Source organism: Sciurus vulgaris, assembly GCF_902686455.1.
Source record: "Sciurus vulgaris genome assembly, chromosome: X".
Classification (NCBI taxonomy): Eukaryota; Metazoa; Chordata; class Mammalia; order Rodentia; family Sciuridae; genus Sciurus; species Sciurus vulgaris.
In genome coordinates, this window is record NC_136471.1 from 118,909,661 (window position 1) to 118,932,336 (window position 22,676).

The following is a 22,676-nucleotide window of genomic DNA, read 5'->3' on the forward strand; positions in this document are numbered from 1 at the left end:
AGGAGGGAACTGACCAGCGAGACCTCCCCACCGGGTGAGTCTTCCCTGCTGGGTGAGGTTTCCCCACAAGGACGGTAAAACCAGAGACTCAGGCCCAAACAGGTCTTGCCTCAGCCCACAGCCTAGGTCCCCTTTGGATGACCATTGGTCAACAAGTGGAGGCACCTCTGCCCACTAGCAGGGATTATACCCCACCTGAAGGCCACCACTCCTAGAGAGGCAGCTTCCTTGTGGAGCACCACATTATCAACTTCCTCCAAGACTTCAGCCTACTGAAGGCTAAGGGGGGATATATATAGAAATCTTCAGGGACACTGTAAGTCAATAGAGGAAATCTGCAATATCTCAGTGGTCCACTGATACCTGAATAATATGAGAAAACAAGGAAAGAAAATGCTGCAAACAAATCTAGATGTTACATCAATAAAACCCAATGACAGCATCACAGAAGAAATGACAGAAAAGGAGTTCAGAATGTACATAATTAAAATGATCAGAGAAGCAAACGATGAGATGAAAGAGCAAATGCATGCACAGAATGATGAGATGAAAGAGCAAACGCAAGCATTGAATGATCGCACCAATCGACAGTTAAAAGAGCAAATACAGGAAGCAAAAGATCATTTCAATAAAGAGTTAGAGATATTGAAAAAAAACCAAACAGAAATCCTTGACATGAAGGAAACAATAAACCAAATTAAGAACTCCATAGAAAGCATATCCAATAGGATAGAACACCTGGAAGACAGAACCTCAGACGTTGAAGACAAAATATTTAACCTTGAAAACAAAGTTGAACAAACAGAGAAGATGGTAAGAAATCATGAACAGAATCTACAAGAACTATGGGATATCATGAAAAGGCCAAATTTAAGAATTATTGGGATTGAGGAAGGCCTAGAGAAACAAGCCAAAGGAATGAACAATTTATTCAATGAAATAATATCAGAAAATTTCCCAAATCTGAAGAATGAAATGGAAAATCAAGTTCAAGAGGCTTATAGGACTCCAAATACACAAAATTACAACAGACCCACACCAAGGCATATTATAATGAAAATACCTAACATACAAAATAAAGACAGAATTTTAAAGGAAAAAAAAAAAACAAGGCTATTTGAATATAATAAAACTAGTTTTCCAAGAGTCAAGTAACAAAATGGTTATATAAATGCACACATTATACTTTCTAAGTAAAAATCACCAAATCAAAGATCACAAAAATATTACCAAAAAATCCATATTTTTCCACCACTGCATCTTCATTACAGCTGTCTAATTCAGCAAGACCACTTTGTGATTCAGTTTGGTTTTCCTGCATTATCACTTGGTTTCCAGCATCACTGTTTGAAGAAGTAGCTGCAGCAGCTGGTTTAGCAGGGCTTTCTACCCCCTCTACTTTAGCTAGCCTGTAACTAGTCAGCATCTTCAGAAGTTGTCCATAGTTTCCCCTATGATTAATTCTCATTCACTTGAGAGCTTCCACCAGTTTTCCCTGTGATCCACTTTCTTCTGCTTCACTGGAGGCCCCATCACTTTCTCTATGTGGATTCAGTCTACTATAAACAGCTTCAGTAATATTGCACTTGCCAACGAGACCTCCTCCAGGAGATAAATTTGGGATATTTACTGTGGTGGGCAAGATCATACATTCCTACCTCACCAGACGTCTCCATAATTTCTTTATCCTGTGATTCCAGCCGCTTTTCCAACTCCGAATCTTTTTTCACCTCTTTATCTGCGACCTTGGGACATTTGAAAAAGCAAACTAATACGATAGTTATGTTATCTCAGCTTCCCTATGATAGCTGTGTGTGCATCTTCCATTTCCACTCTTCATCCTTGCATGCTGCTCAGACCATAACATAAACCATTTCCAGCACCATGAGCTTTATGTTTTTCAGTTTTGGGTTTATCCAAAAATGCACCCATGCTTAGTAATGAAGTCAGCTACTGAGGCAGGAGAATCCCAAGATTCCCAAGTTTGAAGACCACCTGGGCAATTCAGTGAGACCCTGGGGTGAGGTAGGCGAGGTCTAGGGCATCTGGCTGGCGCCTGCCGCGTAGCCCTGACCGCACTCAGCCCAGGCTTCCACCTGACTCTGCCTCAGCCGCAGCTTTGCGCATTGGTCTCTGCCTCTAACGCCGCCGCCTGGGAGCTGTTTACACGGCTCAGCCGCTCACACCACTGCCACCATTTTCTCTCCACCCTACTGCCACTGCCGATTCAGCCGCTGCCACCTCCCTCGCTTCAGCCTTGTCTCTCTGGAGCGTACTCCAGCCACGGAACACTGAGAAACAGATGCCAGCTGCGCCAGCAGGAAACTCCCACGCAACTGCTAGGGGGACTGCGAGGTCAGAACAGCGGCAGCTTTTCTGCCATTGAGAAGCAGCATACTATTTTATTCTTTATTATGCACAGATGAGGACATTCTATAAGAACAGAAAAAGAAGAGCATCTACTACTTTTGAATTGTCATAATTTTTGCCTGTAAATAGATTCCTAGTTAATGGAGTTATTATCTGAATAACCATTTCTAATAATTTTTTCCCTTTCTTTTATCTACCTATGCATTTAGGGCGCTGGGAATTGAACCCAGGGCCTCATACATACTAAGCATGTGCTCTACCACTGAGCTGTACCTAGCTCTCTGTTAATTTTTTAAAGAGTCTTGAACTTACAGAAAAGTTGCAAATACAGTATAAAGAATTGTGGTTTTTTTCTGAATCATACTGAGTAGGTTGCTGACATGATGCCACTCTGAAATGTTTTAATGTATATTTCCTACGAAGATACACATTCTTCTATATAACCACAATATAGCCATCAAAATCAGGAAATTAATACTGATATGTTATACTGTTTAATCCTCAGACCCCATTCAACTTTGGCCAACAGTTCTTTATAGCAGAAAGATCCAGTTCTGAATCACATGTTGTATTTAATTGTTGGGTCAGGAATAATTCTTCAGTCTTTCCTTGGCTTTTATAATCTTGGCATTTTAAAGGTTATAGGCCAGTTCTTTTGAGGATTGTTCCTCTATTTGTGTTTGTCTGATGCTTTCTCATGATTAGCTTCAGGATATGCATCTTTGACAGGAATGTCACAGAAGAGATTCTCTTATTGCATTCCCATGAAGTGGTACATGATTTTGATTTATTCCATTGCTGATAATGTAAGCTTTGATTACATGGTGAATGTGATTGCCAGATTTCCAAACTGTTATTACTTTCCCCTTTGTAGTATATAAATGCCTTATAGGGGGGTACTTTGAGACCTTGTAAATATCCCATTCCTCATCAAACTTCCAATTTATTATTTTTCAATCACTGAGGACTCAGATTCCTATTTTATTGAAGGATTTATTTTTCTATCATTATTTTGATGCTCAAATAATTACAGTCTTAATTCCTTCAAGCTAACTTCTGTGTTTTTTTTATGTGTGCCCATTATTCTTTGGGCATTTCATTTTCTGGCACAGTCATATATTCTAGATTCACATAGTACTTTCCCTGGCCCAGTCCTATAATCAGCCAAATATGCAAGGAGCCCTTGTTGTTTTAAATGGAGAATAATATGTAGAAACCAAAATCTTTTTTTTTTTTAAAGTCTGTAGAAGTTATTTTATTTTTTTATTTTTTATTTTTTTTTAAAGTCTGTAGAAGTTATTTTATTTTTTTTATTTTTTTATTTTTTTAAAGTCTGTAGAAGTTATTTTATTTTATTTTATTTTATTTTTTTTTAAATTTTTTTAATAAGTGAGGATGACACATAATGGGGGGGAGGGAAGGGTTAGTGTTAGGGTTAGAGTTAGGGTTAGGGAGGGGGGCAAGTATGGAGGAAGGAAGGACTGTATAGAGGGTAAAGAGGGGTGGGAGGGGTGGGGGGAAGGGAAAAAATAACAGAATGAATCAAACAACATTACTCTATGTAAATTTATGATTACACAAATGGTATGCCTTTGTGCCATGTACAAACAGAGAAACAACATGTATCCCATTTGTTTGTGCTGGTACTGGTTATTCCTACACTGCTTCTATGCCCTCTCAGTGAGTGACCTGGGAATTTATGTGCATTCACACACATTTATAGCTATTTATTTCCAAACCAATCAATCTATGAAAACTGTGGGTTTATACTAATAGCTCCAATATTCAACACCACAGGGTTCTTACTTCCATATTTGTAATTCCCTTCTTCACCTGGCTCTGGCAATATTATCCTTAATATATTTATTTATTTGATAAGTTCCCTTGTATGTAACCAGTTTTTTATGATTGCTACCCTTGACTTCTCTTAGTTACTGCTATCACCTCACGTGGGCTTTGATACCCCATAACTGGTCTCCCTGTGCAGTGTTACTTTCTTCATTGTACTCAGGTTGTAAAATGCTGGGCCATTGCTTTGCACCTCAGCACTTATGTCTTTGTCATCCTGTTTGAGCTCCAATCCCCTGTGCCAGACTGCTCTCCCATGTAGACACCCTCTTCACCCTACTACAGGCCTCCATGCTTGTACCTATCTAATGACTATGGTACTTAACTTTTGGGAAAGAGTTAGATGAAAGATCCTAAAAACTTTTAAAATACATACACAAGCCCATTGTTGGGTTTATACCTAGCTACCTTTTCCCCAGATTCAAAAAACCTGGTTAAAATGTCTTATTGGACTTTAAAAAATTACACACACATATGCATACACATTTGTATATTTGACTTTGGTTTTCTTAGGTGTCCCAGTAGGCAGACTCCTTTGCCATTAACCTCTTGTTTTTTTCTTTCTTGTTATTGATAGCCAATCCCTTTCACTTGTTCATTTAATTCTATTCCTTCCATTTCTTCTAGGAACTTACCATGTCATTTATACTTTCTCCCTTGTATCCCGAGCCTTTTCCCAACTTTACTTTTTCCTCAAGTTGTAAATATATTCAAGGTTTTCGATTTTAAAGTGAAAAATAGGCAAAACCCCATTACCCTTATAACACTCTCAAACTGTCTTTCTTCTTCACTTCATTGTTAACTTTCTGGAAAGAATTGGAAAAATCATTTGCTGTCATTGTCCCTATGTCCTGACCTCCCTTTACTTGTTTGACTGTTGTGTTTTGGCTTCTGCTCCTCCATGCCATTGAAACTGCTCTTGCTAAGCTCACTATTAGACCCCTTATTGCACAATCTAGTAGATACATTTCAGGACTTTCCTGATCACTTTCTGATTTCTAATATCGTCCCACTTTCCTTGGGCTCTGGAGACATTTTCTCTGGCTGATCCTTCCCAGTCATTTTTGTAGTTTTCTTTTTCTGAATTTATCCCTTAAATGTCAGTTATACCCAGGGTTTTGTCTTCTTTCCTTTTTGGGGGGTTGACTTTGCACATTCTTTCTTTTTAAACTGCATTTTCTTTATTTTGCATACTTTAATTTCAGAATAATATAAAAGAACAACAGAAAACACAATACACAAGATACAACCCTGCTGTCAAATTAGGGAGGGGATGGGAGCTTGAGGCCCTTGTTTCCTGCATTAGACACAAAGACAGGAGAAAACCACTAGAACTCAATCAGCAGAGGAAGCCAGGTAGGACAGGGCCATTCAAGGCTACAGTAGGAGCCATGGGGACACTATACAGAGGGCACAGATTTCTCAGGCAACTTCTAATCTACTTCCATGCAAGATGCCTCCTTATCACCCTCACATTCTTTATAAATAATCTCATTCTTTATAAATAATCTCATTTACTCCCAGTACTTCAGTTGCTATCATTGTAGTAAATACTTGTTAAATTTCATTTCTTGGCCTGCTTTTCTGAGGTGCAATTTGTCCTCCTGCCTACTGGATATCTTCATTTAGATGTGCTCTTAGGCTTCTCAAATTCAACAGGTAGGACTGGGGAATTGTACCTCAGTGGTGGAGTGATTACCTAGCAAGGTGTTAGACCCTGGCTTTGATTCTCAGCCTTAAAAAAATTCAGCACTTTGGAAACCCCATTCTGCTTTTTTGTATTCTCTTTTTCACTTATTCATGTGGACCTTTATTTTATTTTTATGTGGTGCTGAGAATCAAACCCAGTGCCTCACACATGCTAGGCAAGTGCTCTACCACTGAGCTACATCCTCAGCCAAGCTCTTGAATCTTTTCTCAACATTTCTACTACTATTGTCATAGGTCAGACTCACATGATTTCTGGGAACCAGAAAGGCTCTCAAATGGAGTTTCTTGCTTTTAGTCTCTCTTGCTTCCAGTGCATTCTTTAGCAGATTCATGGATGGAAGGATTTAATATTATTCAACAAATATTTATTGAGCATATACCCTCTCCTGAGGGTAGGCGATAGACATTTGAATGGATCTTTGGGGGAAACAAGTAAGTCAATAAACACCTAATTATAATGCAACTTTAAACAAATTGATATTTGTAAGGTGCATAGAATTATGCTTGGCATATATAAATGCTTATTAAGATAATAGAGGCTCACAGGACAGTGTGTGAGCCAAAGGTATTGGGAAGGAGGGAGAACTAAGTGAAATAATTGCTTCATGATTAGAAGAGTCAGGAAGAAAATTGGTAGCTGAGTGCTTTTGATTTGATTCTCTGTTCTGAAGATGTTTGCTTGATACTAGCAGACTCCTGTTGGGTTCTTACTCTAATTTAGGTACTGTTTCTTTATGGAGTGGTGGAAGCCACTTGGTGGGCCTGGACTTTGAGCTTTAAACTTTGGTTTCTTCATTAAATATATGACTGAGGGTACAGTCAGATTAGAGGAACTCCAAGTCTCTTCAGTTTATTAAATTCTTTGGTACTAGATTAAGATCAGTAATGGAATATTGAGATTGGTCTTCAAAACATGATAAGACTTTATGAATTTCAGGAGAAAATTGTAAATGTTGAAAAATAATTTTGCTCTTCCTTTATTTTATTTTTTTCCTGGTTTCCCACAGTTCTTGTTTGCTACATGCACACCAAAAATGATTCATCTAAGATGTCTCCTTTATCTATAGTTACAGCCTTAGTGGACAAGATTGGTAAGCAATATCAATTTCTATGCATACTTAGAATTTTTAATAATTATATTATTGATATTAGATGAAACATTCTTTTATGGGTAATTTTAATGTATGAATGCATAGTAAAATATCTAGAATGCAGTATACTAAGATATTTACTATAATTAGGTGGGGGAGTGTTATAAGATTCCAGTTTTATTTTTTATATTTTTTGCATTGTCTACATTTTTCAAGATGACGTAAAAATTTCTTTTATATTGCAAGAAGTTATTTTAGTTTTTAAGACAAGAAGAAATATAGTGGAATTTATCAAATTTTCAAATGATTATTGTCCATTTACAGCACAGAAATTTCTTGGTATGGTTTGCACATGGATTGATTTCTCTTTTGCAGATATGTGTAAGAAAAGCTTAAGCCCAGAGCAGGATATTAAATTCAGTGGCCATGTTAGCTGGGTTGGAAAGTCATCCATGGAAGTGAAGATGCAAATGTTCCAGGTATGTATGTACCTGAATATTGTCCACTGTTCAAATATTACCCTCTAGTCTCAGCGTGAGAAAAACTTGTTTACCTATCTGTATTAGTCAGCTTTGCATCACTGTGACCAAAAGACCTGACAAGGATGACTTAGAGAAGGAATAGTTTATTTTGGTTTGTGGTATCAGAGGTTCAGTCTATGGTCAGCAGAACAACATAGTAGAAAGGCATGGTGGAGGAAAGCGTGGTAACCAGGAAGCAGAGAGAGCTCTGCTCACCACAGACAAAATAAAATCCTAAAGGCATACCACCAGTGACTTACTTCCTCCAGCCATATCCTACCTGCCTAGAGTTACCACCCAGTTAATCCATATAAGTGGATTAATTCACTGATTTGGTTACAGTTTTCATAATCTAATCATTTCACATCTGAACATTTCTTCATTGTCTTACACATGAGCTTTTGGGGGACATCTCATATCTAAACCATAACACTATCTATCCTTAGACAGGTATATAGCTCACTACTTCTAAATAAACAATTGAAAGTTCATGTTGGGCTGGGTATATAGTTCAGTGATAGAGCATTTGCTTGGCATGTGTGAGGCCCTGGGTTTAATAACCAGCATCGCAAAAAAAAAAAAAAAAAAAAGAATGAAACATCATGGTACATTAACAATAATATGTAACTCTATGTTAAGGTGCTTGTTTCTCATTTTGCCCAGGAGGCTTCACCAAAGCCTGAGTGATGTTAGGTATGGATGGGATTGATTACTGTATTAATTTCCTAGGGTTGCTGTACTGCAAAGTACCACAAACTGTGGCTTAAGAGCAATGGAAATTTATTGTCTCACGGTTTGGAGGCTGTAAATTCAAAATCAAAATGTCAGCAGGGCCATGTTCCCTCTGAAACCTGTGGGAGAATATCCTTCCTTGTCTCTTCTTTGCTTCTTGTGCTTTGCTTGCAATTCTTGGTGATTCTTGGCTTGTAGCTGCAGTACTTTATTCAGTTTCTGTCTCCATCATCACATGGCTTAGTTCTCATGTCTGTATCTCTGTGTCTCTTTTTTTTCTTGTTAGGACACTAATCATATTGGATTAAGGGTCCACCCTATTCCAGTATGACCTCATCTTAACTAATTATGTCTATAATGACCCAAATTTTCAAATAACATCACGTTCATGGATATGGGGGTTAGGACTTCCACATATCATTTTCAGGGACATGATTCAACCCTTAACAGCCATTTGGGGAGCAGTTAGAGCTCCTCTGATGAGCAAAACTCAGAATAACTTTCATAAACAAGTAAAGAAAATTGACAAGAAAAAGTATCTCAAAGAGTATAATAGCACAGAAATCAAAGAATTCAGATTATGTCCAAGATACCGTTGTGGAAAATTTAAGAGTGACTTATTCAGTTATGCCAGAGTATGCAATTATTTAATAGATCTATTATTCAGATGCATTTTTCTGCTATGGAATTATGAAGAATTTCACCTTTTAGTGGTAAAACACTTTAACTTTCAGAAAAAAGCTGAAACTTGCTATGTATGAGTTATTTGTAAATATAGGCAAACATTTTTTAATTTGGTACTGAATTAAAGCAAGTGAATTCTTCAACTTCCATGATGTAATTGACAGTAATATTGTGTGTGGGGGGGTACAGGGGATTGAACTCAGGACCTCATACTTGCTAGGCAGTTGTTCTACCATTGAGCTATATATATCCTTAGCCCTAGTAATACTGTTTTTTTTTTTTTAATTTTGTCCTTTCTTTTAATAATACTGTGTTTTCAGACAAAACACAATAAAGTTGCTAGGGATGGGTCTATATCTGTCCATACTCTTTTAAAAATATTTTTGGTTAATTGCTAGCCTGTTTCCTGCCATGGACAGCAGAATCCTGGCATAGGACCTACGTACCTTCTATAGGGAATCTTGACAGTTTGACTTTGGACAAATAGTTTGGATAAAAAAATATACAGGAATTTTTTAGAGCACACCAGTGAAAATCAGTGTCAGACAAGTAAAGGCCTTTGTTTTAAACTTGGATTTCTCATTGGTCATTTGACTAATAACTCATTCTTTGAGTGATCCTTTCTATTCCTGAGAGGTGGCAGGAGGATAAGCATTCTTCCTCTGGTTTGAGTAGACCTGGGGTCTAATCCCAGCTCTGCTGCTTATTTTTGGACTAACAACTTACCTTCTCTGAGCCTCTATTTTCTCAGGTGTAGTCATAGTACCATGTTATGTGTTGTAGTATGGGTGAAGTGAAGAAAAAAAACCCATTTTTATAAAGCACTGTTAGGGTCCCATTCCGACTAATCCCCAGAGAGTCAAAGTGAACACACTTTAATGCAAATCACACAACGAGGTTTTATTAAAGCAAGCTGAGCCTGGACCACAACCAGCCCCTCAGACTGGTACTGCTGGTGGGAAGTGGCCCCAAGTGGCAAGAAAGCACTCTATTTAAGAGCCTTTTCAGCATTCATACACAAGGACCTGTACATTATTGGTTAACATTCGGACAGCTAAATATTTGTCCTCTTTTGGTTTGGTTCCTCCACTTTATTTGAATCTTACTGGGTCCCACCAAAACTGAACGGTCCTGGAGGGAGCAGAGAGGAGGGAAGGAGTGAATTATGAGGGAGAGGGGTCAGGGCTAGGTTCCCCTGTCCTTGATAGATGGGGTCTCCGGACAGCTGCACATTCCTCAGATAGATATCTCTGAACAGCCTTGATAAGCCGGGGGCCCAGCACATCCTATTTGACCTGTATTGGCCCTTGAAGGTGCCACTGTGGCTGCCGGCATCCTCGGTGTTTGCGCGCCCTTTTCCTGGGGGCCCAGTTCACGAAATAGCTTGTTTATACAAGGTGGTGGCACAGATGGCACCCCGTTCTCAACAGTACTTGATACTGTGCCTGTCACACAGTAACCACTATTGGCAGTAATGTTAATTTATTATTGGTGGTATTGAGATAGTCCCAAATCTTTATTCTAGACTTGACCACCTTTCTGAGTGCCCATTGTATCTTTCCACCTTGATGTGCTATTGCTGCCTCAAGTTTAGTGCCTTTCAGACGGAAGGCATCAGATCCAAATCCTCCTCCAGTCTTCCTTTTACCAGCCTCCTGTTTCCCCAAGCTCCAAACCTTTGTTGTGGCTTTAATATTTCCTTTGCCTGTGCACTCTTTTGCCAAGTCTTTCCAATTCATCTCCTACAGCCACTCACCACAATCCTTTCCTTGGCTTCTGTGTTGTAATTAAGTCTTTATGGCCTCTCGTGCAAGTGATTCCTTCTAGTCTGTACTCTTTCTGAATTTTACCTGTGAAAAAGTTTAGTTGTAGATGGACACAATGCCTTTATTTTATTTATTTTTATGTGGTGCTGAGGATCGAACCCAGTGCCTTACATCGGCCTGGCAGTGCTCTACCACTGAGCTATGACCCCAGCCCCTAAATTTTATCCATTTTTATCAGATAAATCTTCCAACACTGATCTTGAATCACATCACTCCCCTTCTCAAAATGGATTTTATTGTCATGTATAACTAAAAAGAACCAATTAAAAAAAAACCTTCAGTGACTGTTATATGTGGATTAAAATCTAAACTCCTTTGACTAGTTAGGTTCCAAGATGCTTCCTAAACTAGTCCCAACCTACCTTTCCAACTATATTCCCTCTGACTTGCCATTTATTTACCTTCTTTGTGCTCATGGCGGATACTAAGCAACCTAAGAATAGGGAGTTACACATCTTTGCATTCCTAGTGCTTGACATTAGGTGTTCATTGTAATAAACTGTAATGTAAATAGGGAGTCTCATTGCTTATGCTTTTTCCTTTGCCTGAAATTCCTTGTGCTCTGGCTCTTTGTATACACATTCCCTTTGTGCTATTGCATCACTTCATGTTCAACCCCTTCCCTGATCCTCCCAGCTTATAGCATTTGTTCCTTCCTTAGCACTCCTTCCTCAGGACCTGCTTTCTGACCCTTTTTCCTGACACCTGCTACTGTCTGTCCTACAGAGCTGTATGAAAACATGTCATTTCTCTTCCACTAGACTATATGTTCCTTAACAACAGGACTTGGGTTTGAGTCCCCCAGCCCACTTCCTAATATCCATTCATTCAGTGTTCATTTAGCAATTACTTATTGAGTACATGTTCTGTGCTGAGCATACAGCAGTGAGCAAAATAAACAAAGTTCCTTTCTCTTGGAGTTTACAGTCTACGAGTGCTCATTAATGACATGCCTCATTCATTGATTGGCAAATATTGATAAGGTTTCTGCTCTCTGGCAGTTTTTGTTCTGAGTGCTGGAGATGCATATGTAAAGAATAAATGGTCTTTGTCTATGAGGAGTTCACTATACAGTAGGGAGATAGCTACATAAATAAATGATTATATTATTATACAGTATTTCTCAGCAGAAACACCATTGACATTTTGTTCAGGAAAGTTCTTTGTTCTGAAGGCCTATACTCTGTCATGTGAAGTGTTTAACTCCCTGATCACCACCCCTGTAGAGTCCGCCTCCAAACACCTCTACACATTTCAGAATGCCTCCCATAGAGATAGTATCTACTTCTCTTACATTGAGAAGCCCCATCAAAGGAGGACTTTATGAACTCTGATGAACTCAGCCTGGGAAGTAGGCATGGGGCAGGGAGGAACAGAGTGTTTTGAAGTATGAAACCCATGAGGAAGGCATCAAATAAAGGCAGGGATGACTGCCATCTGCATCCCAGCACATTTCACTTGTGAGCTGTGACTGGGGTAAAAGGTGTAGGTATGAGGGCAATGTTGGTGAACAATTGCAGAGGAATCCCAGGCTGTGTTGCCCAGGGCTTTATATGTTGTGCTAACAGGATTAGTTTGGTGCTAGAAGAAAGGAGAAACAGTTGGAAGGTTTGAACAGGGCAGAGGCATAATGAGATTGGTGAGACTGCTTCCATAGTTGAGGGGAAGGTGGTAAGAGCTTGAACTGGCAGTAGTGATAAGTCCTTGATCATCTGTTGAGGAAGGAACTGAATATAACCTCAGGTTATAAATAGCTTCTATTACTACTTTATTATAGGATTTTCCTGGAAATAGATTTTTAGGGGATAAAGAAACACCTGAAAACCTCAAAGGCCTGTACACTGTAAAGATTTAATCTACAGAATTATCACTGCCCCCACGCCTCTTTTTTGGTACCTGGGATTGAACCACATCCCCAGCCTTTTTTAATATTTTATTTGGAAATAGGGTCTTGACGAGTTACTTTGGGCCTCACTAAGTTGCTGAGGCTGGCCTTGAACTTGTGATCCTCCTGCCTCAGCCTCCCAAGCTGCTGGAATTACAGGCATGTGCTGCTATGCCCGGCTATTTACCCCTTCTTGAGAAGTCCTGTGCTTGGCTAAAGAGGCATCACCATGCTGACAGTTGGCAAGCTACGGTTCCCTAACAATGCTAGTGTCTGTGAATGTGGTCAGAGGCCCACCTAGGTAGATGTGCTATCAAGAGGAAGGGGAGGCTCTGAAAGAAGCCCAGATTCTGTGTGTTGTGGGCAAGTTTAGTGCTGATGATGCTGAAGGTCCCTCCATGAATTTTGCCCTTGAATCCTAGTCCTGCACAGCCCCAAGGCCCACTTCTCTCACAGTGCACTGTTTGGGCTTTGAACTATCTTTCTCCTCTGCTAGACCATAGGCTCCTTGGTCATTCTGCCATTCTCAGAGCCTGAGGCTGTCCTGGCTCAGGATAGCCCCTTAGCAGATGGTGGTTAATGAGTGCATTTTTCTTCTTTTTTTCCTATTTCCAAACTTTGTCGGAATATGCATGCTGTCAGAGTTGTGGTAGGTCTTCCCAGTTAATGCATTTCTTACATCTGCATTCTTTCTTCTGTTTTTTAGTTGCATGGTGATGAATTTTGGCCTGTTTTGGATGCAACATTTGTAATGGTGGCTCGTGATTCTGAAAATAAAGGGTAACTGCTATTTTTCCATAATTCTTTACTTTGAACAATTTGAAAGATAAGACTATAATGAACTTCCATACATCCAACATCTGGACTTAACAGCTGTAATTGTAACATTTTTTGCCAAATTTACTGCATCTATTTTGTTCTTTGAAGAAAATTTATAATGTTTTAAACCAAATTTCAGACATAATTACATTTTACCTCTAAATACTTTAATGTAGGCATCTTTATAAATATGAGGATATTTTCTTTATTACCATGTATTAATTATACATCTCAATGGGGTTCAGTGTAATATTTTCATATATGAATACAGCATGCACTGATCAAATCCAACCACCCTTTTGTCAGCAGTCTCTAGTAATCACTAATCTACTTTCAGGTAGCCTTTTTTAGTTTCCACTCATTTCACTAGAAATGATTATGTGGCTGAATAATACTCCATATACTGAATAATACCACATTTTCTTTATCCATTAATCAATTTCTGTCTATCTAGGCTGATTCTGTATTTTAGCTATTGTCAATAGTGCCATAATAAACATGTGCAGGTATCTCCTTTGTACACTGATTTTATTTTCTTTGAATATATAACCAGAAGAGGGATAGCTGGATCATATAGTAGATTCATTCCTTTCTTCCCTTCCTTCTTTCCTTCTTTCTTCACCCCGCCTCTTTATTTTTGTACTGGGGATTGAACCCAGGGATGCTCTATCACTGAGCTATATCCCTAATTCCCCCTTTTTTGATACAGGGTCTTGCTAAGTTGCCCAAGTTGTCCTCAAACCTGTGATCTTCCTGCCTCAGCCTCCCAAATACCTGGGATTGCAGACATGCATCATTGTGCCCAGCTTGATAAATCTGTTTCTAAAAAAATTATGTATTATGTTCTGCATAATGGCTATACTAATTTAAATTCCCAGAAGAGTTCATTCTCCTTCTTTTCCACATCATCACCAGCATTTTATTTTGCAGTACTGGGAATCGAACCCAGGGCCTCACACATACTAGGCAAGTGCTCTACCACTGAACTAACCCACAGACCTACTTTTTGTTTTGATAACAGCCATTTAAACTGGGGTGACATGGTATCTCATAGTTTTGATTTGCATTTTTCTAGTGGCTAATAATATTAAACATTTTTTCATATATTTGTTAGCCATTTGTATTTTTTCCTGAATTATTTGAAAGTAAGTTTGAGACTTGGGAGATACATGCTTAAGAGAATTCTCCTACATAACTTCAATACCTTTATTATAGCCAAGAAACTTAACAATGATGCAGTTATATTATCTACTATATGATTTACATTCACATTTCACCAGTTGTCCCTAAAATATCTTTATAACTTCTGCCCTTGATTCAGGATCTGATCAAGGATTGTGTGCTACAGTTGGTTATGGTTCTTTAGAAGAGTGCCCCTACCAATTTTCTGTCTTCTAAGACACTGACATTTCTGAAGAGTCTAAGTCAATTGTCTTGAAGAATGTTATACAATCTGTATTTGTTTTCTTGTGATTAGAATTATGTTACACTTTTTCAAGTGCATCAGTATTCTTTTTATAATGTGAACTTTCCAGTGTACAGATGAGAATGTAATCAGAAGGCTTCCTTAATTTTTCCAGTGTTTTTGTATAAGCATTATCCAAAATGAATGGCAGAAGTCTTTAAAACTAGTGAGTAATTGTTCACCTTCAGTTTTTATTAGATAAAGTCAACATCTTAAACTGGATTCTTTTCTTTTCTTTTCTTTAGGCCGGCATTTGTAAATCCGCTAATCCCTGAAAGCATGGAGGAGGAAGAGCTCTTTAAACAAGGAGAATGTATATAAACTTGCTTATAAAAAATGAGTTTAAGAAGCACATTAATTATACTGCAGAAGAGATTATTTAAGATTACATATGGAATCCTCATATCAACCAAATGTCTTACTCATGCCAAGAATTTATTGAAGGGGCTGGGGAGATAGCTCAGTCGGTAGAGTGCTTGCCTTGCAAGCACAAGGCCCTGGGTTCAATCCCCAGTACCACAAAAAAACAAAAAGAATGAAAGAATTTATTGAAAATACTCTTTTTTTTGGTTCTTTGGAATCCAATATTTTGAGCAATTTTATTGACCAATGTTAAGTTAAGCCATTTGTTTTCTCATTTTTAATGCTGGTCAGGACTCTAGATGAGGATAACAACACGTTTTCTCACACTGAACTGATAACTGGTGTAATTTCCATCTGAAAGCAAATAATCACTCAAGAAATTAGGGGGCGGGCACGTTGGGGATTGAAACCAGGCTATGGTGCATGAAAGGCAAACACTCTGGCTTTCAACATCCTGAGCCCCTCACTGGAAATTTTATATGGCCTCTGTAGCCTTCTCTTGGATATAGGTATTCTGGTAGAATTTTGAAATCTCAAAGTACTGCCTTTGTAGGCCCCAAGGCACCCAGGTCAGGACCCCATGTGCCTTAGTGTGACCCTCCTGATTATAGCTCCTTATTCTCCTGTGTTCCAGTGAATAAGGGGAGAAGGATTGCTTTCAGTTCCACTTCATTACTCAAAATGGCTCCCAGTGCTGAGGAGAGGACCACCATACATGAGATGTTTCTTAGCACACTGGATCCAAAGTAAGTTAGGTTGGTGAGAATCCAAGAAAGCATTTAAGCTTTGAGCTTTTCCAAAACCAGACTTCCCTGAGTGTATTGTGAGTTATTTGTGAATGTTTTCCTTCTCAACAGTGAAAACATATTATTAACAGGGTTTGATCAATCTCCATTTGTATAGGACTATAAGTTTTCAGAGTCGAGTTTTGCCTCCTAATGCAGTGTGGATGGAGAATACAAAACTGAAGAGCTTGGAAATTTGCCACCCTCAGGTATTAGAAATTTATGAGGAATCTTTTGAATAGGCTAGCTCGCAGTCATGATATTTGTCCAAGATTTGATGGACCTTTTAAACTGACCTTATTTTATGGTGTTGTTAATTCCTTTGTTCTGTATATGAAGATGAGCATAAACTTCTATTGTCAATCCTCACTTATGTCCTATAGGAGCGGAACATTTTCAATCGGATATTTGGTGGTTTCCTTATGAGGAAAGCATATGAACTTGCATGGGCTACAGCTTGTAGCTTTGGGTAAGTTAAATTTAAGATGGTCTTATTTCTGAGAATCTATTTATATATACACTTTCGTTAGTCAGCTTTACTTCACTGTGACCAAAATGCCTGACAAGAACAACTTAGAGGCTGGATGTGGTGGCACACGCCTGTAATTCCAGCAGCTTGGGAGGCTGAGGCAGGAGGATAACCAAGTTCAAAGCCAGCCTCAACAAAAGCAAGGTGCTAAGCAACTCAGTGAGACCCTGTCTCTAAATAAAATACAAAATAGGGCTGGGTATGTGGCTCCGTGGTTGAGTGCCCCTGAGTTCAATCCCTGGTATACCCCCCACAAAAAAGGGAGGTAAAGTTTATTTTAGCCCTTGTTTTCAGAAGTTTATTCCCTGGTTAGCTGACTCCATACCTCTGGGATTGAGGTGAGGCAGTATATTATGGCAGAGGGGTATGAGAAAGGGAAGCATTTCAGGACATAGCAACCAAGAAGCAGTGAGAGAAAACGTTGCTTATCAGGGATAAAATATAAACCCTAAAGGCATGCCCCCAGTGACCTACCTCCTCTAGTCACACCTCAAACTGCCTAAATTATTAACCTAGTAGCCTATCTAGCTACCTGCCTACAATTACCACCCAGTTAGTCCTTATTGGTGGAGTAAATCCATTGATTAGGTTACAATTTTCATAATGTAACCATCTCACCTCTGAACATTGTTGCTTTTTCTCTCATGAGATTTTGGGGGACAACTCTTATCTAAACCATAGCAGAGTGACATTTCAGATCCAAATCATAACACCATCCCACTGAAAAGAAACATTTGAAACAGTCTGGATGTATTTGGGAATATGTTATGTCTTTTGTTTGCTTGTTCGTGGTGCTAGGCATCGAACCCAGGGCTTTGCACATGTTAGGCAAGCACTCAACGATTGAGCTACATTTCCAGCCCAGAAAAATGTCTTTTTTATATTAAAATTATTTGCTCTTTTTAGTTATACATGACAGTAGAATCTATTTTATTATTTTCAATTGAATACCACACTGATACCAGCTGGGTTTGACCTTTATTTTAAGAAGGCTATTTCCCTGACTTGGTAAATTAGTGCATTAAAGACCTGAGAAAACATGGCAATAATATGTAGAAGGGTAAAGATATAGTGATTTTGGCCCTATGTGTTTGAACTGGCATCTCTTACCATTCCTTGCTGGAAATCCCCCCTTCCCTAAATTTATTCTTTGTTCATTTTTGTTTTGCTTCTATTGGTTGGGAAAAATTCAAGGTCATCTGAATTTCATAATTCACTCAAATTCTGTGTTTCTCCAATAGTGGTTCCCGACCATTTGTGGTAGCAGTGGATGATATCATGTTTCAAAAACCTGTTGATGTTGGCTCATTGCTCTTTCTTTCTTCACAGGTAGGTGAGATGAAAAGCTTTTTAAATGTTAATTGGGCATTAAAACCTTAATGAAAGGTTTCTATATTCTGAAGCCATTGTTTCTTTTATGACTGCCTTTTCCCCCCTTCTTAATGCAGTTGACTAACTATAATGTCTATGATCTGTTAGGTGTGCTTTACTCAGAACAATTACATTCAAGTCAGAGTACATAGTGAAGTGGCCTCTCTTCAGAAAAAAGAGCATATGACCACCAATGTCTTTCATTTTACATTCATGTCGGAAAAAGAAGTGCCCTTGGTTTATCCTAAAACATATGGAGGTAAGCAGTGATTGTTGCTTTTCCCTAATGAAGGGAAGAAATTTTAAAGAACAAAATTTTTTTGCAGTGCTTGGGATTGAACCCAGGGCCTCACACATGCTAGGCAAGAGCTCTATTACTGAGCTACATCCTCAGCCTTCTCCTTTTAAATTGTAATAGAAAGTGCATCCATGACTGTCAATCCAAGAGCATGTCCTTAGAAGATTTTGCTTTTGATGTTCTATATCCTTGAAGGCCAAAGATGCCTCCATAGCCCTCAGGTGGCTGTTGCTGCTCTGCCCATCTGTTTGTTGTCTAAGAACAAGCAATACTGGTAGTTAAAGTCTAGTCCTGCCAAAGGAAAGGGATGGGAGTTATGACCTGTTTTCTTGGGACTGTTGCACACCTCCAGCCCAATAGAGCATTCCTATTGCTGTTTTTTCATGCTTACTGCTGCCTGTTACCAAATAGTGTCTTGTTTGTATGCTTTTATAATATGTTTCAAATTTCTCCAGGGTTATATTTCTTGTGTTTCAGAGTCCATGTTGTATTTAGATGGGCAGCGGCATTTCAGCTCCATGAGTGTCCCTGTGAGCTTGAGAAAAGACTACCGTGTGGAACCCTAGGAAAATCTCACTTGTTGCAAACCAGCACTCCACCTGCAGTGACATAGTGCCTAATGAAAGCCAATCAAGTGTACTGGGTTTTAGCATTGCTTCTTATCCTTCATAGACAAGGAGAATGTATTCAGCTTTTAGGATATTCAGAAAAACAGAACAAGAATGGCTGTGTGGGGCTGAGAGGATAAAGTTATTAAATAATAAATACTTTCAAAACTGTATTGTGAACCTACATGTTGACCCTCCACCCCTATCTGCTAAGGGAATTAGGGCAGAACGCCTTTATGTACAGTTGGACACATACTTTTCTTACATTGCAACAATCAATATATAGTTTCCTGTCAGGGTGTATGGTTGACATTCTTTGAACCTGACCAGTTCCCCTATGTCATATAAAACCTCATCAACCTTACATGATTGTATTTGTTTCCATCTACTTATCAGCTTTTTTTAGCAGAAGGTGCATGAAAAATTGGGGCAAAGGGGTCCAACAAAGGATATGGCATCTGCAAAGACTGGTGGGAAGCTTTAGGTAGTCTAAAATTCCACACAGAGTTATTTAGAGATGGCTTAGAGGAAGAAACACAGGAGCATTTGTTCATTCTTTCATTCATTAGACAGATATTCAGCATACTGTGCTATAGGTTGGGCAGGATATATCCGATTTAAAAATAATAGCAGCTGCATGTGTATATAGAGCACTTGCCATGTGCTAGGTAGGCACTGCCCTCAGTACTTGCATGTATTAGCTTATTTATTTCTTCCAACCAGCATTGTGAGGCAGGTTCTGTAACTCCTTTGTAGGATTAGGCCGCTCAGAAAACTGAAGCACAGATAGGTTAAGTAACTTCCTCAAGGTCCAACAGCTCAGACATGAATCAGGTAGTGTGAGTCAGGTACTCTTGAGCAGTATAATGTACTGCTTTCAAGAAATATGGCAGGGGGGCTGGGGAGATAGCTCAGTTGGTAGAGTGCTTGCCTTGTAAGCACAAGGCCCTGGGTTCAATCTCCAGCACCGCAAAAAAAAAAAAAAAAAAAAAAAAAAAAAAAGAAATGTAGCAGGGGAGATCCCAATATCACAGTGTCACCCAGGAATGGAAAGGAGGGCATTCTAAACTTTTTGTGTGTGCACTAGGGATCAAAACCAGGGCCTCGCATGTGCTCTACAACTCCAGCCAGAGTTCCCATTAATCTGCAGCCAAAACAGTTTATTCCTTGAAGGGAGGGAAACGCGTAGAAGGGAAAAGGAACCTCTGAAAATGATGTTCCCAAGATGAAAGCAGTCTTTGTTATGGGTTCTAGGTTGCAAATGTGGCTCTGACTTGGAATTAGCTGGAGAGTTTTAAAATGCTTTTGTATTAGTTCATGTAATTTTATTAAAATCACAATATCATGCACCTCTGGCATAAGTAGTCCTGGGAACAAACAGTTCTCTCAGAGACACACAATTAAACTCAATGGGATCAAGCCAGTGCTATACTATAGAAGCTTGTTTCTGCACATTGTGATACCATCGAAAGATTTACTTGGTCCTTCAGTGTATTTTTCATGTCTACCTGTAAAATAGTAGAAACTGGTGAGTCTAGGTGGCTAATGGGGACCCTGGGAACTTTTGTGAGTATGTTAAATGGAGCTCAGCTAAGAGATCTAATACATACTATTGTATACATTATGCATCATATAATTAGCCATTTGTTGTTGTACACTGAGGCTTTTTCTAGAACCTTGTTTTTGTTATTATAAACAGTGTTCCTAGGACTATCTTAAATATCTAAAACATTTGACCCCTAAATTATTTCTTCAGGCAAAGTGTAGAGAAGTGAACTACACAGTGAAGTCCTTGAATATGTATTTTATTTTTAATATTTACTTTTTCTGTGGTACTGGGGATTGAACCCATGGGCACTGTACTACTAAGCCACATTCCCAGCCCTTTTTATTTTTTATTTTGAGACAGGGTCTTGCTAAGTCATGTAGGGCCTCACTAGGTTGCTGAGGCTGGTTTGGAACTTGTGATCCTCTTGCCTCAGTCTTCGGAGTTGCTGGGAATATAAGCAAGTGCTACCACATCTGGCTGTATATGTATTTTACATAAGTCTCTAGAACAGTTACACAAACTCACTTATTAGCGATTTTTCTGAACTTTGCCATTTTATCGTTCCTTGCAAAAACATCTTTTTGCTGTTTTGAGAGGTGAAAAATGACATTTATTAATTACCTTTCTTTGAATTCTCCTGAGATTGAACTTAAATTGCTTATTGTCTCTTTATTTGTTCAAGCCATTCTGGATATTAGAATCGTAACCCAAAATTGTTACCATCTACCAATGCAGGTATAAGAACTATGGGTTTTAATTTTTAATACAGAATTTTAAGTTGAGAGACAGCAAACTATCAAGGATATACAACTGGTTCTGGATTATTAGTGTTGTCTCACTCTTTTTCAAGGAACATGAGAACTTTTTTATTTTTAATAATTCTTTTAATTTTCAGATTCTCAATATCTGCATAGCTATGAGAAAACATTTTCATGCCCTTCCAACAAAATGAGAAAAAGTAGCAGTACATTCTAATAATCAAAACAAAACTTTTATTACTTTCTAACAAAAGGTCATACATACTAATTGGGAAATTAAAGTTTATCCAACTAACCTAAGTCAGGAAGGCTTCTTTGTGGACTAATGAACAGGTAAGCATACATATCCTAAATACATAACACCATGGGCTATACCAAGATTTGTAGCCCTTTTAATTTGAGGAGTTCCACAAATGTCTGTTATAAAACATACAGTGAAAATGCTCTTAGAAAAAAAATTGATTAATAGATTTTAGTTTGTTTTAGACAAACTTATCTACTTTCTGTTTATATATCATAGCACCACAATCGTTACTCAGAATTCACTTTTTCTGAGAAAGAGAAAAACTAAATTTTAAATTAACACCAGAATTCTTCACATATTTACCCAATCTATCAAATATGACTATCATATAATACAGTACGTGTAATTATGCACCAAAAAATGTAGATCCTACCAAGTATACAAAAAGTAACAATTTCAATTATCAAATTCAGAGAAAAAACTTAATGACATAAAAACACAAATGTAAGCTAGAACTACTTTGAGGACATTTTATCATATTTTTACATCGAAAGGATGGATGACTGGACAGCAGCAGAAGTGCTATTAAAACTGTTTTCTGTAAGTTCAAATTAATGAAACAAAAGATCACATAGTCTTCAAGTTAAACTTCACAAAATGAAAACACTGCCTTCTGATTTAACTTTCAAGATAAGACAGGGCAAAATGCAAGTATCTTACTTTCTATTTCTGTCTATAAACAAAAGTCCAAAATCAACATAAATGATACTATAAGGAAATAAACATATGGTTGTTTCAAGTTTCACAACATAAAACACTGTGATATAATGCTCCCACAGTAAATTTTCATTTTTCTATTCCATTTTTTTTTTTTTTTGCTGGTGTTGGGGGAAAAACCCAGGGCACCTTGCAAATGCTAGGCAAGTGCTCTAGCACTGTTACACTCACAAGCACCTAAAAAAATTTTTTAACAAGTAATTAATGAATTAAGAATACAGAACAAGACTGAAAGAAGATATTTTTGTATCCATAAGAATCATCAAACTTAGTTAATCACAGCTATTAGCAGTACAATAGAATAGCTTTTTTTTTTTAAAGGTAACAACAAAGCTCGTGCATTTCCTTTGTTGCTATGGATTTTTGCCCTGCTGGGGATTGAACCCAGGGCCTCAACACATACTGGACAAGCACCCTATCACTGAGTTACAGGTCCAACCCCT

At 38.3% G+C, this 22,676-nt stretch overlaps 1 protein-coding gene and 1 pseudogene across 3 annotated transcripts in view; one reads left to right on the top strand and one right to left on the bottom strand.

The window, feature by feature from the left end:
• ACOT9 (acyl-CoA thioesterase 9) overlaps positions 1 to 22,649 on the top strand; it is a 35,938-nt gene extending 13,289 nt beyond the window's left edge. For both annotated transcript variants that reach the window (XM_079122929.1, XM_079122928.1), the window contains 10 exons: positions 6,936 to 7,019; positions 7,395 to 7,498; positions 13,374 to 13,447; positions 15,197 to 15,264; positions 15,949 to 16,060; positions 16,218 to 16,308; positions 16,483 to 16,568; positions 17,870 to 17,957; positions 18,108 to 18,258; positions 18,775 to 22,649. In XM_079122929.1, coding sequence (XP_078979055.1) covers positions 6,936 to 7,019; positions 7,395 to 7,498; positions 13,374 to 13,447; positions 15,197 to 15,264; positions 15,949 to 16,060; positions 16,218 to 16,308; positions 16,483 to 16,568; positions 17,870 to 17,957; positions 18,108 to 18,258; positions 18,775 to 18,863 — 947 coding nt within the window. In that variant the 3' untranslated portion in view covers positions 18,864 to 22,649. The remainder of the gene's footprint in view (positions 1 to 6,935; positions 7,020 to 7,394; positions 7,499 to 13,373; positions 13,448 to 15,196; positions 15,265 to 15,948; positions 16,061 to 16,217; positions 16,309 to 16,482; positions 16,569 to 17,869; positions 17,958 to 18,107; positions 18,259 to 18,774) is intronic.
• On the bottom strand, positions 1,190 to 2,127 carry LOC306651153 (protein phosphatase 1B-like; annotated as a pseudogene). Its single transcript has 2 exons — positions 2,097 to 2,127; positions 1,190 to 1,789 (listed from the first exon to the last, which is right to left on the bottom strand). The product of its transcript is annotated as a protein phosphatase 1B-like (transcript).
• Positions 22,650 to 22,676: the final 27 nt, after the last annotated feature.